Genomic DNA, 17,094 nt, shown 5'->3' on the forward strand with positions numbered 1-17,094 from the left:
AATTCTGGCTTTAATATACTCAATCCTGACTATATCATTGAGTGATATAAAGTCAGAATGGAGAGATATAAAGTCAGAATTGAGAGATATAAAGTCAGAATTGAGATATAAAGTCAGAATTGAGATATAAAGTCAGAATTGAGAGATATAAAGTCAGAATAGAGAGATATAAAGTCAGAATTGTGAGATATAAAGTCAGAGTTGAGATATAAAGTCAGAATTGAGAGATATAAAGTCAGAGTTGAGATATAAAGTCAGAATTGAGAGATATAAAGTCAGAATTGAGAGATATAAAGTCAGAATTGAGTGATATAAAGTCAGGATTGAGTGATAAAAAAGTCAGAATTGAGTGATATAAAGTCAGAATTGAGTGATATAAAGTCAGAATTGAGAGATATAAAGTCAGAATTGAGTGATATAAAGTCAGAATTAGGAGATATAAAGTCAGAATTGAGAGATATAAAGTCAGAATTGAGTGATATAAAGTCAGGATTGAGTGATATAAAGTCAGAATTGAGAGATATAAAGTCAGAATTGAGAGATATAAAGTCAGAATTGAGAGATATAAAGTCAGAATTGAGTGATATAAAGTCAGAATTGAGTGATATAAGTCAGAATTGAGAGATATAAAGTCAGAATTGAGTGATATAAAGTCAGAATTGAGTGATATAAAGTCAGAATTGAGTGATATAAAGTCAGAATTGAGTGATATAAGTCAGAATTGAGTGATATAAAGTCAGGATTGAGTGATATAATGTCAGAATTGTGAGATATAAAGTCAGAATTGTGAGATATAAAGTCAGAATTGAGTGATATAAAGTCAGAATTGAGTGATATAATGTCAGAATTGTGAGATATAAAGTCAGAATTGTGAGATATAAAGTCAGAATTGAGTGATATAAAGTCAGAATTGAGTGATATAAGTCAGAATTGTGAGATATAAAGTCAGAATTGAGTGATATAAAGTCAGAATTGAGTGATATAAAGTCAGAATTGAGTGATATAAAGTCAGAATTGAGTGATATAAGTCAGAATTGAGAGATATAAAGTCAGGATTGAGTGATATAATGTCAGAATTGTGAGATATAAAGTCAGAATTGTGAGATATAAAGTCAGAATTGAGTGATATAAAGTCAGAATTGAGTGATATAATGTCAGAATTGTGAGATATAAAGTCAGAATTGAGAGATATAAAGTCAGAATTGAGTGATATAAAGTCAGAATTGAGTGATATAAAGTCAGGATTGAGAGATATAAAGTCAGGATTGAGTGATATAAAGTCAGAATTGAGTGATATAAAGTCAGAATTGAGTGATATAAAGTCAGAATTGAGTGATATAAAGTCAGAATTGAGTGATATAAAGTCAGAATTGAGTGATATAAAGTCAGAATTGAGTGATATAAAGTCAGGATTGAGTGATATAAAGTCAGAATTGAGTGATATAAAGTCAGAATTGTGAGATATAAAGTCAGGATTGAGTGATATAAAGTCAGAATTGAGTGATATAAAGTCAGGATTGAGTGATATAAAGTCATAATTGAGTGATATAAAGTCAGGATTGAGTGATATAAAGTCAGAATTGTGAGATATAAAGTCAGAATTGAGAGATATAAAGTCAGAATTGAGAGATATAAAGTCAGAATTGTGAGATATAAAGTCAGAGTTGAGATATAAAGTCAGAATTGAGTGATATAAAGTCAGAATTGTGAGATATAAAGTCAGAATTGAGAGATATAAAGTCAGAATTGAGAGATATAAAGTCAGAATTGTGAGATATAAAGTCAGAGTTGAGATATAAAGTCAGAATTGAGAGATATAAAGTCAGGATTGAGTGATATAAAGTCAGAATTGAGAGATATAAAGTCAGAATTGAGAGATATAAAGTCAGGATTGAGTGATATAAAGTCAGAATTGAGAGATATAAAGTCAGAGTTGAGATATAAAGTCAGAATTGTGAGATATAAAGTCAGAATTGAGAGATATAAAGTCAGAATTGAGAGATATAAAGTCAGAATTGAGTGATATAAAGTCAGGATTGAGTGATAAAAAAGTCAGAATTGAGTGATATAAAGTCAGAATTGAGTGATATAAAGTCAGAATTGAGAGATATAAAGTCAGAATTGAGTGATATAAAGTCAGAATTGGGAGATATAAAGTCAGAATTGAGAGATATGAAGTCAGAATTGAGTGATATAAAGTCAGGATTGAGTGATATAAAGTCAGAATTGAGAGATATAAAGTCAGAATTGAGAGATATAAAGTCAGAATTGAGTGATATAAAGTCAGAATTGAGTGATATAAAGTCAGAATTGAGAGATATAAAGTCAGAATTGAGAGATATAAAGTCAGAATTGTGAGATATAAAGTCAGAATTGAGTGATATAAAGTCAGAATTGAGTGATATAAAGTCAGAATTGAGAGATATAAAGTCAGAATTGAGAGATATAAAGTCAGAATTGAGTGATATAAGTCAGAATTGAGAGATATAAAGTCAGAATTGAGTGATATAAAGTCAGAATTGAGAGATATAAAGTCAGAATTGAGTGATATAAAGTCAGAATTGAGTGATATAAGTCAGAATTGTGAGATATAAAGTCAGAATTGAGTGATATAAAGTCAGAATTGAGTGATATAAAGTCAGAATTGAGTGATATAAAGTCAGAATTGAGTGATATAAGTCAGAATTGAGAGATATAAAGTCAGGATTGAGTGATATAATGTCAGAATTGTGAGATATAAAGTCAGAATTGTGAGATATAAAGTCAGAATTGAGTGATATAAAGTCAGAATTGAGTGATATAATGTCAGAATTGTGAGATATAAAGTCAGAATTGAGAGATATAAAGTCAGAATTGAGTGATATAAAGTCAGAATTGAGTGATATAAAGTCAGGATTGAGAGATATAAAGTCAGGATTGAGTGATATAAAGTCAGAATTGAGTGATATAAAGTCAGAATTGAGTGATATAAAGTCAGAATTGAGTGATATAAAGTCAGAATTGAGTGATATAAAGTCAGAATTGAGTGATATAAAGTCAGGATTGAGTGATATAAAGTCAGAATTGTGAGATATAAAGTCAGAATTGAGTGATATAAAGTCAGAATTGAGAGATATAAAGTCAGAATTGTGAGATATAAAGTCAGAGTTGAGATATAAAGTCAGAATTGTGATATAAAGTCAGAATTGAGTGATATAAAGTCAGAATTGAGTGATATAAAGTCAGAATTGAGTGATATAAAGTCAGAATTGAGTGATATAAAGTCAGAATTGTGAGATATAAAGTCAGGATTGAGTGATATAAAGTCAGAATTGAGTGATATAAAGTCAGGATTGAGTGATATAAAGTCATAATTGAGTGATATAAAGTCAGGATTGAGTGATATAAAGTCAGAATTGTGAGATATAAAGTCAGAATTGAGTGATATAATGTCAGAATTGAGAGATATAAAGTCAGAATTGTGAGATATAAAGTCAGAATTGAGAGATATAAAGTCAGAATTGAGAGATATAAAGTCAGAATTGTGAGATATAAAGTCAGAGTTGAGATATAAAGTCAGAATTGAGTGATATAAAGTCAGAATTGTGAGATATAAAGTCAGAATTGAGAGATATAAAGTCAGAATTGTGAGATATAAAGTCAGAGTTGAGATATAAAGTCAGAATTGAGAGATATAAAGTCAGGATTGAGTGATATAAAGTCAGAATTGAGAGATATAAAGTCAGAATTGAGAGATATAAAGTCAGAATTGAGTGATATAAAGTCAGAATTGAGGGATATAAAGTCAGAGTTGAGATATAAAGTCAGAATTGTGAGATATAAAGTCAGAATTGAGAGATATAAAGTCAGAATTGAGAGATATAAAGTCAGAATTGAGTGATATAAAGTCAGGATTGAGTGATAAAAAAGTCAGAATTGAGTGATATAAAGTCAGAATTGAGTGATATAAAGTCAGAATTGAGAGATATAAAGTCAGAATTGAGTGATATAAAGTCAGAATTGGGAGATATAAAGTCAGAATTGAGAGATATGAAGTCAGAATTGAGTGATATAAAGTCAGGATTGAGTGATATAAAGTCAGAATTGAGAGATATAAAGTCAGAATTGAGAGATATAAAGTCAGAATTGAGTGATATAAAGTCAGAATTGAGTGATATAAAGTCAGAATTGAGAGATATAAAGTCAGAATTGAGAGATATAAAGTCAGAATTGTGAGATATAAAGTCAGAATTGAGTGATATAAAGTCAGAATTGAGTGATATAAAGTCAGAATTGAGAGATATAAAGTCAGAATTGTGAGATATAAAGTCAGAATTGAGTGATATAAAGTCAGAATTGAGTGATATAAAGTCAGAATTGTGAGATATAAAGTCAGAATTGAGAGATATAAAGTCAGAATTGAGAGATATAAAGTCAGAATTGAGAGATATAAAGTCAGAATTGAGTGATATAAGTCAGAATTGAGAGATATAAAGTCAGAATTGAGTGATATAAAGTCAGAATTGAGTGATATAAAGTCAGAATTGAGTGATATAAAGTCAGAATTGAGTGATATAAGTCAGAATTGAGAGATATAAAGTCAGGATTGAGTGATATATTGTCAGAATTGTGAGATATAAAGTCAGAATTGTGAGATATAAAGTCAGAATTGAGTGATATAAAGTCAGAATTGTGAGATATAAAGTCAGAATTGAGAGATATAAAGTCAGAATTGAGTGATATAAAGTCAGGATTGAGAGATATAAAGTCAGGATTGAGTGATATAAAGTCAGAATTGAGTGATATAAAGTCAGGATTGAGTGATATAAAGTCAGAATTGTGAGATATAAAGTCAGAATTGAGTGATATAATGTCAGAATTGAGTGATATAAAGTCAGAATTGTGAGATATAAAGTCAGAATTGTGAGTCAGAATTGAGTGATATAAAGTCAGAATTGAGTGATATAAAGTCAGAATTGAGTGATATAAAGTCAGAATTGAGTGATATAAAGTCAGAATTGAGTGATATAAAGTCAGGATTGAGAGATATAAAGTCAGGATTGAGTGATATAAAGTCAGAATTGAGTGATATAAAATCAGAATTGAGTGATATAAAGTCAGAATTGAGTGATATAAAGTCAGGATTGAGAGATATAAAGTCAGGATTGAGTGATATAAAGTCAGAATTGAGTGATATAAAGTCAGAATTGAGTGATATAAAGTCAGAATTGAGTGATATAAAGTCAGGATTGAGAGATATAAAGTCAGAATTGAGTGATATAAAGTCAGAATTGAGTGATATAAAGTCAGGATTGAGAGATATAAAGTCAGGATTGAGTGATATAAAGTCAGAATTGAGTGATATAAAGTCAGGATTGAGTGATATAAAGTCAGAATTGTGAGATATAAAGTCAGAATTGAGTGATATAATGTCAGAATTGAGTGATATAAAGTCAGAATTGTGAGATATAAAGTCAGAATTGTGAGTCAGAATTGAGTGATATAAAGTCAGAATTGAGTGATATAAAGTCAGAATTGAGTGATATAAAGTCAGAATTGAGTGATATAAAGTCAGAATTGAGTGATATAAAGTCAGGATTGAGAGATATAAAGTCAGGATTGAGTGATATAAAGTCAGAATTGAGTGATATAAAATCAGAATTGAGTGATATAAAGTCAGAATTGAGTGATATAAAGTCAGAATTGAGTGATATAAAGTCAGAATTGAGTGATATAAAGTCAGGATTGAGAGATATATATAGTCAGGATTGAGTGATATAAAGTCAGAATTGAGTGATATAAAGTCAGAATTGAGTGATATAAAGTCAGAATTGAGTGAAATAAAGTCAGGATTGAGAGATATAAAGTCAGGATTGAGTGATATAAAGTCAGAATTGAGTGATATAAAGTCAGAATTGAGTGATATAAAGTCAGAATTGAGTGATATAAAGTCAGAATTGAGTGATATAAAGTCAGAATTGTGAGATATAAAGTCAGGATTGAGTGATATAAAGTCAGAATTGAGTGATATAAAGTCAGGATTGAGTGATATAAAGTCAGAATTGTGAGATATAAAGTCAGAATTGAGTGATATAATGTCAGAATTGAGAGATATAAAGTCAGAATTGTGAGATATAAAGTCAGAATTGAGAGATATAAAGTCAGAATTGAGAGATATAAAGTCAGAATTGTGAGATATAAAGTCAGAGTTGAGATATAAAGTCAGAATTGAGTGATATAAAGTCAGAATTGTGAGATATAAAGTCAGAATTGAGAGATATAAAGTCAGAATTGTGAGATATAAAGTCAGAGTTGAGATATAAAGTCAGAATTGAGTGATATAAAGTCAGAATTGAGTGATATAAAGTCAGAATTGAGAGATATAAAGTCAGAATTGAGAGATATAAAGTCAGAATTGTGAGATATAAAGTCAGAGTTGAGATATAAAGTCAGAATTGAGAGATATAAAGTCAGAATTCAGATATAAAGTCAGAATTGAGAGATATAAAGTCAGAATTGAGAGATATAAAGTCAGAATTGAGTGATATAAAGTCAGAATTGAGAGATATAAAGTCAGAATTGAGAGATATAAAGTCAGAATTGAGAGATATAAAGTCAGAATTGAGTGATATAAAGTCAGAATTGAGAGATATAAAGTCAGAATTGAGAGATATAAAGTCAGAATTTAGATATAAAGTCAGAATTGAGAGATATAAAGTCAGAATTGAGAGATATAAAGTCAGAATTGTGAGATATAAAGTCAGAATTGAGAGATATAAAGTCAGAATTGAGAGATATAAAGTCAGAATTGTGAGATATAAAGTCAGAGTTGAGATATAAAGTCAGAATTGTGAGATATAAAGTCAGAGTTGAGATATAAAGTCAGAATTGAGAGATATAAAGTCAGAGTTGAGATATAAAGTCAGAATTGTGAGATATAAAGTCAGAATTGAGTGATATAAAGTCAGGATTGAGAGATATAAAGTCAGAATTGAGTGATATAAAGTCAGGATTGAGTGATAAAAAAGTCAGAATTGAGTGATATAAAGTCAGAATTGGGAGATATAAAGTCAGAATTGAGTGATATAAAGTCAGAATTGGGAGATATAAAGTCAGAATTGAGTGATATAAAGTCAGAATTGGGAGATATAAAGTCAGAATTGAGAGATATAAAGTCAGAATTGAGTGATATAAAGTCAGGATTGAGTGATATAAAGTCAGAATTGAGAGATATAAAGTCAGAATTGAGAGATATAAAGTCAGAATTGAGTGATATAAAGTCAGAATTGAGAGATATAAAGTCAGAATTGAGAGATATAAAGTCAGAATTGAGAGATATAAAGTCAGAATTGAGTGATATAAAGTCAGAATTGAGTGATATAAGTGAGAATTGAGAGATATAAAGTCAGAATTGAGTGATATAAAGTCAGAATTGAGTGATATAAAGTCAGAATTGAGTGATATAAAGTCAGAATTGAGTGATATAAAGTCAGAATTGAGTGATATAAAGTCAGAATTGAGTGATATAATGTCAGAATTGTGAGATATAAAGTCAGAATTGTGAGATATAAAGTCAGAATTGAGTGATATAAAGTCAGAATTGTGAGATATAAAGTCAGAATTGAGAGATATAAAGTCAGAATTGAGTGATATAAAGTCAGAATTGAGTGATATAAAGTCAGAATTGAGAGATATAAAGTCAGAATTGAGTGATATAAAGTCAGAATTGAGTGATATAAAGTCAGAATTGTGAGATATAAAGTCAGAATTGAGTGATATAAAGTCAGAATTGTGAGATATAAAGTCAGAATTGAGAGATATAAAGTCAGAATTGAGTGATATAAAGTCAGAATTGAGTGATATAAAGTCAGAATTGAGTGATATAAAGTCAGAATTGAGTGATATAAAGTCAGGATTGAGAGATATAAAGTCAGGATTGAGTGATATAAAGTCAGAATTGAGTGATATAAAGTCAGAATTGAGTGATATAAAGTCAGGATTGAGTGATATAAAGTCAGAATTGTGAGATATAAAGTCAGAATTGTGAGTCAGAATTGAGTGATATAAAGTCAGAATTGTGAGTCAGAATTGAGTGATATAAAGTCAGAATTGAGTGATAAATAATAATTAAACAATAATAAATTGCTTATTGATGAATGTTAATCTTTTAATTATGGAATATTTACTACACCTACTACACTGTAGTTTAAATTGATAAACGATAGTAAATACTGTGCGGTATACAATTTACTGTAGTAATGGTTCAAAAGCACTATAGTCCGTATTTACTTCAGTATTTTTGAATATAATAGACTATAGTTTTTCCCCCATATATTATTATCCACGAACATTATCTCAAATCTCTTCTAAACCAGACTTTTTTTAAACTCTCTTATCTCGGTTTTTTTGTTGTTGCCCTGTGTCATTTTTACACAACAGAGCTTCTACTTCATGTATGTCAAGTCAAGTCAACTTTATTTATATCGCGCTTTTACAATGACGATTGTTTCAAAGCAGCTTCACAGTGTTAATAAAAACACAGGTATAAGTATAACACAATAGAAACAGGACAATATTGCTGTATAGTCCTTCTGGAGAAACGGTGATGCTATCAGTTTATTTTAATTATGATGCAGATTTCAGTGACGATGAGTGTATTTTTGTGTGGTATCTTTTCTTTGAAGCGCACTGATGCGATCCCGCGCGCGCAGTTCCCACGAGCACGCGCAGGTAAAGGGTTAAACGCCTTCCAGAGAGAGGCAGGTGTCCCAGTACCAACCCGACTCTGGACCAGATGTTTCTAATCCTCTCTCTAGAACTACAGAGTAATTCATGACTGTCATTTGCGGGTAAGGGCGAGATTTGTGGTCAGGGGAATAGCCTTTGTTGCTCAAGAAGTGAAAACTATTAGAGAGTATAAATACAGAGATCTAAACTTATCTCTGGGAGATTTTCTTTCGCCCTCCTGCTGCTCGAGGCGCACGGTTCTGGCTCAGCTGTTTCAATAAAATTAGGTTAGTAAACTCCTCAAGATAGTTCCTAATTTCTGCCCTCCAACATGTGGTGGATGCTGTTTCCTCGCTGGATCTGGTTCGTCTCGGGACACTTTTTGCTGCTGATTGTGGACAGGCATTGCGTGAGAGGCTTGAGTTTGCAGAGAGCGGCATATTCCCACGCAGGGATCTGTCCCAACGACATGAACCCAAACCTGTGGGTTGATGCAATGAGCACCTGCATGCGGGAATGTGAATCTGACCAGGTTTGCCTTTTCATTCCTTTGAAATTACTAATATATACTTGCATGCGTGCATCTACATTTCATTCATATATACTGTATATGTAGGTATGTATATATAACCTGTATATATATTCAAATTATTATATAAAAATGTGTATAATATGAAATGAACATACATGCATATTCTAAGTATTATATGAACATTTATATATAAATGAAATGAGTATGCATGCAATTATATATATATATATATATATATATATATATATATATATATATATATATGCAAGTAATACATACATATACATATATATTAAAATTATATTTATACAAATTTGCATAATATATATGTGTGTGAGATGAACATGCATACAATTATCATATATATAACCTGCATGTTATTTTATATATATATATATATATATATATATATATATATATATATATATATATATATATATATATATATATATATATATATATATATATATATATATATATATATATATATATATATATATATTCAACATACATGCAATATATATATACATACATACATACATACATACATACATACATACATATGTTAAAACTATTATATAAAATGTGTATGATATGAAATTAACATACATGCAATAAATAAATATATATATATATATATATATATATATATATATATATATATATATATATATATATATATATATATGTGAAATGAACACTCATGCAAAAATTATATATATATATATAAGAGCAAGTATGTTCATTTTATATTTATATTATTATATATAATGAACGTACATGCAAGTAATATATAAATGCATATATTTAAATGCTCATATAGAAATGTGTATGATATATTGCAGGCATGTTCATTTCATATATATTAATATGCAAATGTTTATGTCGTAATTTATAACATTGCAATATAATTATTTTCATTCATGTAATCAGGATTATCAAGCGAATACAACAGCGTTCTGCAATATGTGTACATACACACATGCATTTTTTATATATCAGGATTATTCACTCTTTGCTTTTATGTGTTCAGGAATGTGAACCATTTGAAAAGTGCTGTGCAAATGTGTGCGGCAATCGCAGCTGTGTGGCGGCCCGTTACATAGACGCTACAGGCAAGAAAGGGCCCATGGGTATGCCAAAGGAGGCGTCCTGTGATAAGTTCATGTGCACGCAGCAGGGCTCCAAATGTGACATCTGGGACGGCCAGCCTGTGTGCAAATGCAGAGATCGCTGCGAGAGAGAGCCGCACTTTACCTGCGCATCGGATGGCATGACCTACTACAACAAATGCTACATGGATGCGGAAGCGTGCTCCAAAGGCATCTCTTTATCTGTGGTGACGTGCCGCTTCCACCTCACCTGGCCCAATACGAGTCCTCTCCCATCAGGCACAACCATAATTCCCACAACTACGGTCCAGCGAACCACTCCTGAACTCGTGCATGCTCCGATTATGCTAAGCGGGCCGTCGCCACAATCCGTTTTCGTGGATGACACCGCAAGCTTCCTTTGTGAAGTCGCCGGCCGGCCAAAGCCCGAGATAACCTGGGAGAAGCAGCAAGAAAATGTGGTCATGAAGCCTAATCACGTGCATGGGAATGTTGTGGTCACCAACATTGGTCAGCTGGTTATCTACAACGCCCAATTGCAAGACGCCGGTGTTTATATTTGCACAGCCACGAACGCCGGAGGCTCCGTCCAAGCACACTTCCCGCTCTCCGTAGTCCAGCAAGAGCCTATTATGAAGTTAAACTCTACACTTTTCCCAGCTGAGGAGTGCTTTAAGCAGCCGGATAGTGATGATTGCGGAGAGGAAAAGCTGAGTTGGTTTTACGATGCTCAGAGGAACAACTGCTACACCTTCACTTATGGCAACTGCAGCAAAAACCACAATCATTTTGACACGTATGAGACTTGCATGTCGTCGTGTCGAGACGAACTCGCCGCACCGTGTAATCTCCCGAGTTTTCAGGGACCTTGCAAGGCGTACGAACCTCGCTGGGCTTATAGTGGCTCACAGCGGAGATGCCAGCCGTTCGTATACGGCGGATGCAAAGGCAACGAAAACAACTTCAAAACCAAAGAAGCGTGCGAGGACGCCTGCCCTTTCCCGAGGAACCACCGCTGCAAACCGTGCAAGCCGCGGAACAAAATGGTGACCAGCTTCTGCAGAAGCGACTTCGTGATTTTGGGACGTATGACGGAGCTGAAAGAGGACCAGGATTCTGGGCACGCTCTGATCACCGTGGAGGAGATCCTGAAGGACGAGAAAATGGGGCTGAAGTTCTTCGGGAAGGAGCCTCTGGAGGTAACCTTGCAGAACATGGACTGGGCCTGTCCGTGTCCAAATGTGACCATCGCGGATGGACAAATAATCATCATGGGCGAAGTCAATAATGGCATGGCTGTCCTGCAGCCTGACAGCTTCATCGTCCTCTCCAGCGTCCGCCGTGTGCGCAAACTCCGGGAAGTCATCAATAAAAACACCTGCGACATCTTGAAAGAGTTCATCCAGTAGGACTGATTTTAGAGGCCTGTACCATGAAGCCGGTTTAGCTGGCTGCTTAAAATAAGATAAATAATCTGCCAATGGGGTGAGAAAAATAATCTTAATTCAAACAGAAAACAAGATTATTTTTCTCACCCCATTGGCAGATTATTTATCTTATTTCAAGCAAAAACTCTCTTCATTTTGAGTTATTTTTCCCCAAACAAGACAATTACTTGTACTTGTCTAGTAAATGTTTCTTAATGTAAGAATTTTTAGATATTTAGACTAGAAACAAGACACAAATACTAAGTAAGAAAAGCATTTTTTTGCAGTGTGTAAAAAAAATGTCTCCAATTGAACATTTTCAAGTGACTGATCACATCTAAAATTTTCAGTTGGCCGAATTAAAATTTTGTGATTTGATGCAATTTAATTAACAGAAATCAATTTCTCCAACTGAAAAATTTAGATGTGATCAGTCACTAGAAAATTTTTAAATTTTTTTACAGTGTAGCCAGATATGTTTAAAGGGTTACTTCAGCGATTAGCATATGGCTTTGTATCAGTAGAAACCCTGGAGTATATTCAAATGATTGTGCCTTCCCCCCTCATATCCCCCTGAGACGAGAGATTTATGCAATTTATTTCTGGAAAAATTCCTCCTATGATTGACGATAGTTGCGTCATAGGAGGAATGTTTGGCCAAAGGCTAAAGACTCCAGCCAGCAGAGGGAGACATTTCCTCATGTTCTGAACCCGCACATGAGGGATGGAGATCACACTCACAGCTCAGCTCAGCTACAGGCACTCATTTGGAAGTCTTTTAACGTCTCAAATTAATTTCTATGAAAGTTAAGGCATGAACTGAAACGCGCCAAACTGAACTTGCGTTGTGAATGTATGCCGCGAGTGTAGTCGTGATTACCTCAGCTCTCATCACGAGAGCTCATCAGCTCATTTATCTCACTCCTACAGTCAGTGCTCAGTGCTGTGATACTCGCGCAGCGACTCGATCGTTATATTGAACACACACGTTCAGTTTTTAATTGTAGTGTCTTCTCCAACTCAGTCACAGTAATCCAGTAGCGGTGGCTTTGGGAATGGCCTCACAGGGCAGCAATGCATTCTGGGAATTGTAGTCTTTCATCCCCATGAGACAAAAATACATTTTCTGTCTTTTCTCAGTCTAGAAAACACCAAATTCAAAAATGAGTTCACATTTCTACTACATTAATGACCCAGATTAAATACAGATTCATCTTCCCAGTGCTGAAGTACCCCTTTAAGCTTAGTTTGTGCCAGTCCTGGGTTTTAGGTACCATTAAAGTGGTCTGGCTTTTAGCTGTGTTCATCGCCACAGTAACTTACACTCAGTGGCTATCCTGCTCAAGGACAGGTTAGTTCAAACTGAAATTGGACCAATCAGCTGTGAGTAAAGTGACACGCCTCTGATGCAATAAAGCCACTCCCCCGGTTTCTGCTCCAAATTAAAGGTCGAAACATAGCAAATGTTTTTTCAAGACTAAAGCGTCTGGCTTTTAACAATGCTTATTTATAATAATAATATTGAATGATTTAGATATATGTAATTATTATACCCTTAATCAATTACACATTTATCATTTTAGTTAATCAATCATTAATAGGCACTGTTAAAAAATTATATAAATAGCCTATATAAAGTCATACAAATAAGCTTAAAATGAAGCTCTCTCTATAAATGAACTAAACTAACTTCATAATTTTTATTTGCGTTGACGTATAATAGTTTTTTTTAACGTCGCACTCTTTCATAGACAGCTCTTTTCTTCTTGCTGTGTAAATTTGTTTAAATTCTTAATATTTTTCAATCATGTAGAAGAGAGAAATTCATCTCAGGTCCATTGATCACGCAGCGTGTGATTGGCTGTTTACTTCTGATGTCACAGCCTGTGATTGGCTGTTCACTTCTGATGTCACAGCTAAACTCTTAAACTCAGGATCAAAGCCTGAGTTGACCGAGAAAGCATCATGGGACCGACAAAGCCTGATTGGTTTGGTTTTGTCTAATCGAAACTAATCCTGTAACCCTGAGTTTGTTAAACTACCATCATGGTACAGGCCCCAGATGTCATGTTCACCCACGATTACATTGTTCTGATGTTGTATTGGTCTTTTATGTTACAGTTCTTGTACCCAGACTGTTTGCTTTGACAAGGTCAGACATGTTTCCACAGCTTGAATAGAAATGCTCACATCAACTTGGAAGGTTTTTATAAGAGTTGCCCTTAGAGTTAAAGTAATCGAACCCATCTGTGAGCCAAAAAAAGTCCCAGCGACTTCAAACGGAGCTGCCTTTAATAAAATCATTAAGTACTTTAGTGTTTTGGCACATTTTTGAAATTGTACTTTTTCCGTATATGCTTGGTTGAACGTTAAGATTTGTCGTTGTTGTTCCTGGTAATTATTAAATGACTGTTGTACTATAGGATTAGATTTGCTTAATGCACTTAGATAAAGTTGTATAATATTGAAAATAAATCGATTTCAGTAGGAAAATAATCACTTGTGTATAGAACTGTGTATATGACTCAGCACAGACTGCATTTAATGTTAAGCTATTTATTTTGAATTCTTTTGTGATAAACCAAAAATCTGACTGTAATTTCTTACAAGCAATTGCCTTTTTATTATCTTTATAGCTCAGTGTCTATCATGATTTGCATCGTGGAATAAACCTTTGAACCTCTAAGTGTAATTCTTCTACTTTTCCAAGTGCACAACACCATTTTCCATCGTTCAGATGGGGTTAATTGTTTTTCGTTGATTGCTAACACAATTCATGAAACAATTCATTTTCTCACAACTACACAATCTCATCAGAACTAAACACCACCATCAAAATCACATATTTGAGTGTAAAACACATTAAGTCAAACGTTAGATGACACACTAAACCTAACAAATACACAGACTACGCCAACACTAGTCAGATCAATAACACCGTAACACAAACCTCTTATTGGGATTGGGAATAATTGTGCAGCTCAATGTCCAGCAACATGAATGAAAGAGCGCAGATACAGTAAAATACAATGAGCTTTAGGAAAAAATAAGAATGATAGACCCCATTGACTTCCATAAGGTAAAAACAAAATACTATGTAAGTTAATGGGACATTCTTCAAAATATCTTCTTTTTGCTTGGAGCAGAATAAAGAAATCATAACAGGTTTGGACCAACTTGAAGGTGAGTAGCCTAAATGATGACTGGGATTTTATGGGTGTACTATCCCTTTAAGAAAATTGGAGCGTGTGTGAAAACAGGTGAAATGTGTTAAAGGATGCCTTTGTTTTAAGAACTAAATGAATGGTTTGGGAAATTGTGCCAAATGAAGCAGTTTTCGTGTGTTAGCAATCGAAAATAAACTGTAATCCTAGGTGTTTATGCTGACGTTTCACCTTGTACTAAATCCCGTGTTAACGTTCTAATTTGCATATTTGCGGTGTCGGTGTCACTGATTGGATGAACGCTGCGCATCCTCATATTTTTCCTGACTCAACCCTGTGACTGTACTATCAAGTTTATACTGAATGGACTATTTCGGACTATAAGGTAAGACTGAGAAGGTCTCCTCTTCACTCCATTTGTATCGTTTTCTGTCTCCATTTTACACTTTCCCCCAAACGCTGAAACAACTGTTTGTACAACGCGCCGTTGTGGTTAAGGTCAAAAGCACATGAATATAAGAGACGCGATTGGTTCTCATTTGCTAACCATAACATTCTACCATCGAATCGGTTCACACTTAAAGGGATAGTTCACCCAAAAAATGAAAATTTCCCCAGGAAACCCTAAAGTCACCCCAGGTGTGTATGACATTCTTCAATCAGAGTTATGTTAAAAAATGTCCTGATTCTTCCACGACTTAAAATGGCAGTGAGCTGTTTCTGTTTTGAAGTCCATAAAAGTGCATCCATCCATCCATCCATCCATCCATCATAAAAATACATCTATCCATTATAAAAGTATATCTATCCATCATAAAAGTCAATCCATCCATCCATCCATCTTAAAAGTCCATCTATCTATAGTCCATCCATCCATCCATCCATCCATCCATCCATCCATCCATCATAAAAGTACATCTATCCATTATAAAAGTATATCTATCCATAATAAAAGTCCATCTGTCCATAGTCCATCCATCCATCCATCCATCCATCCATCCATCCATCCATCCATCCATCCATCCACCCATCCATCCATTTATCCATCCATCCATCCATCATAAAAGTTCATCCATCCATCCATCCATCCATCCATCCATCCATCCATCATAAAAGTGCATCTATCCATCATAAAAGTGCATCTATCCATCATAAAAGTTCATCCATCCATCCATCCATCCATCCATCCATCCATCCATCCATCCATCCATCCATCCATCCATCCATCCATCCATCCATCCATCCATCCATCCATCATAAAAGTGCATCTATCCATCATAAAAGTGCATCCATCCATCATTAAAGTGCATCCATCCATCATAAAAGTGCATCCATCCATCATAAAAGTGCATCTATCATCATAAAAGTGCATCTATCCATCATAAAAGTGCATCTATCATCATAAAAGTGCATCTATCCATCATAAAAGTGCATCTATCCATCATAAAAGTGCATCTATCCATCATATAACTCCTCCACGCGACAGAGGCTAATAAAGGCCCTCTGATGCGAATCGATGCATTTGTGTAAGAAAAATATCCATATTCAAAATTTTTACAAACTGTAATCTATAACTTCCGCTTACTGTGGTACGCAAGACTGGCGCTCCAGTGTAAAAATTCAAGCAATTTTCAAGGGCTTCACACTTTTTCCAGCACTTCATAGCCCTAAATAGTACCCAATCTTAAAGCTCCACTGTGTGATATTTCCCCCCATCTAGCGGTGTAAAGGTTTATGACCATCAGGTGAATATTAGTTTCTGTTCCTCTCAATTCTGATTTTGTTTTAACTCCTACGGTGGCCTATTTAGCCCAAGATTAACACGGCAATCCCCCTCTTCACATTCGACACGGTGCCAATCGAGTGTTAAAACGCGAAAGGCGAAGCTTGAATTTACGGGTATGTCCCTCTTTGGCTACTGTACTTTCAAGATGGAGGACCAACATGGCGACCGCCATCCGAACCCCTCACCCGTATGTGTTTTCAATGGCATATTATAAACTTACGAGAATACTTTATTACTTGAAAGAAGTAAATATACATTAATGAGCACATATATTTTTCAAACAACTAAGTGTTTTTAGCTAATAATAAACTAAAAAAGTTACACAGTGTAAGCTTTAATGTTATGATTCGTAAAACTAGAGGTTTAA

General features: G+C 33.9%; 1 protein-coding gene across 1 annotated transcript; it reads left to right on the plus strand.

The window, feature by feature from the left end:
- The first annotated feature begins 8,840 nt into the window (after nucleotides 1–8,840).
- Nucleotides 8,841–11,770, plus strand: wfikkn2b (WAP, follistatin/kazal, immunoglobulin, kunitz and netrin domain containing 2b). Its single transcript, XM_067429834.1, has 2 exons — nucleotides 8,841–9,238; nucleotides 10,272–11,770. Exons 1-2 carry the CDS (start codon nucleotides 9,038–9,040, stop codon nucleotides 11,757–11,759), a joined length of 1,689 nt encoding a protein of 562 aa, XP_067285935.1. The 5' UTR covers nucleotides 8,841–9,037; the 3' UTR covers nucleotides 11,760–11,770.
- The last annotated feature ends 5,324 nt before the right edge of the window (nucleotides 11,771–17,094 follow it).

This window comes from Pseudorasbora parva, chromosome 21 (genome assembly GCF_024679245.1).
Source record: "Pseudorasbora parva isolate DD20220531a chromosome 21, ASM2467924v1, whole genome shotgun sequence".
NCBI lineage: Eukaryota > Metazoa > Chordata > Actinopteri > Cypriniformes > Gobionidae > Pseudorasbora > Pseudorasbora parva.

Coding starts and splice junctions, on each gene's coding strand:
- wfikkn2b (XM_067429834.1), top strand. CDS start 9,038: ATGTGGTGGATGCTGTTTCCTCGCTGGATCTGGTTCGTCTCGGGACAC. Junction 9,239..10,271: donor GGGAATGTGAATCTGACCAG/GTTTGCCTTTTC, acceptor TTATGTGTTCAG/GAATGTGAACCATTTGAAAA.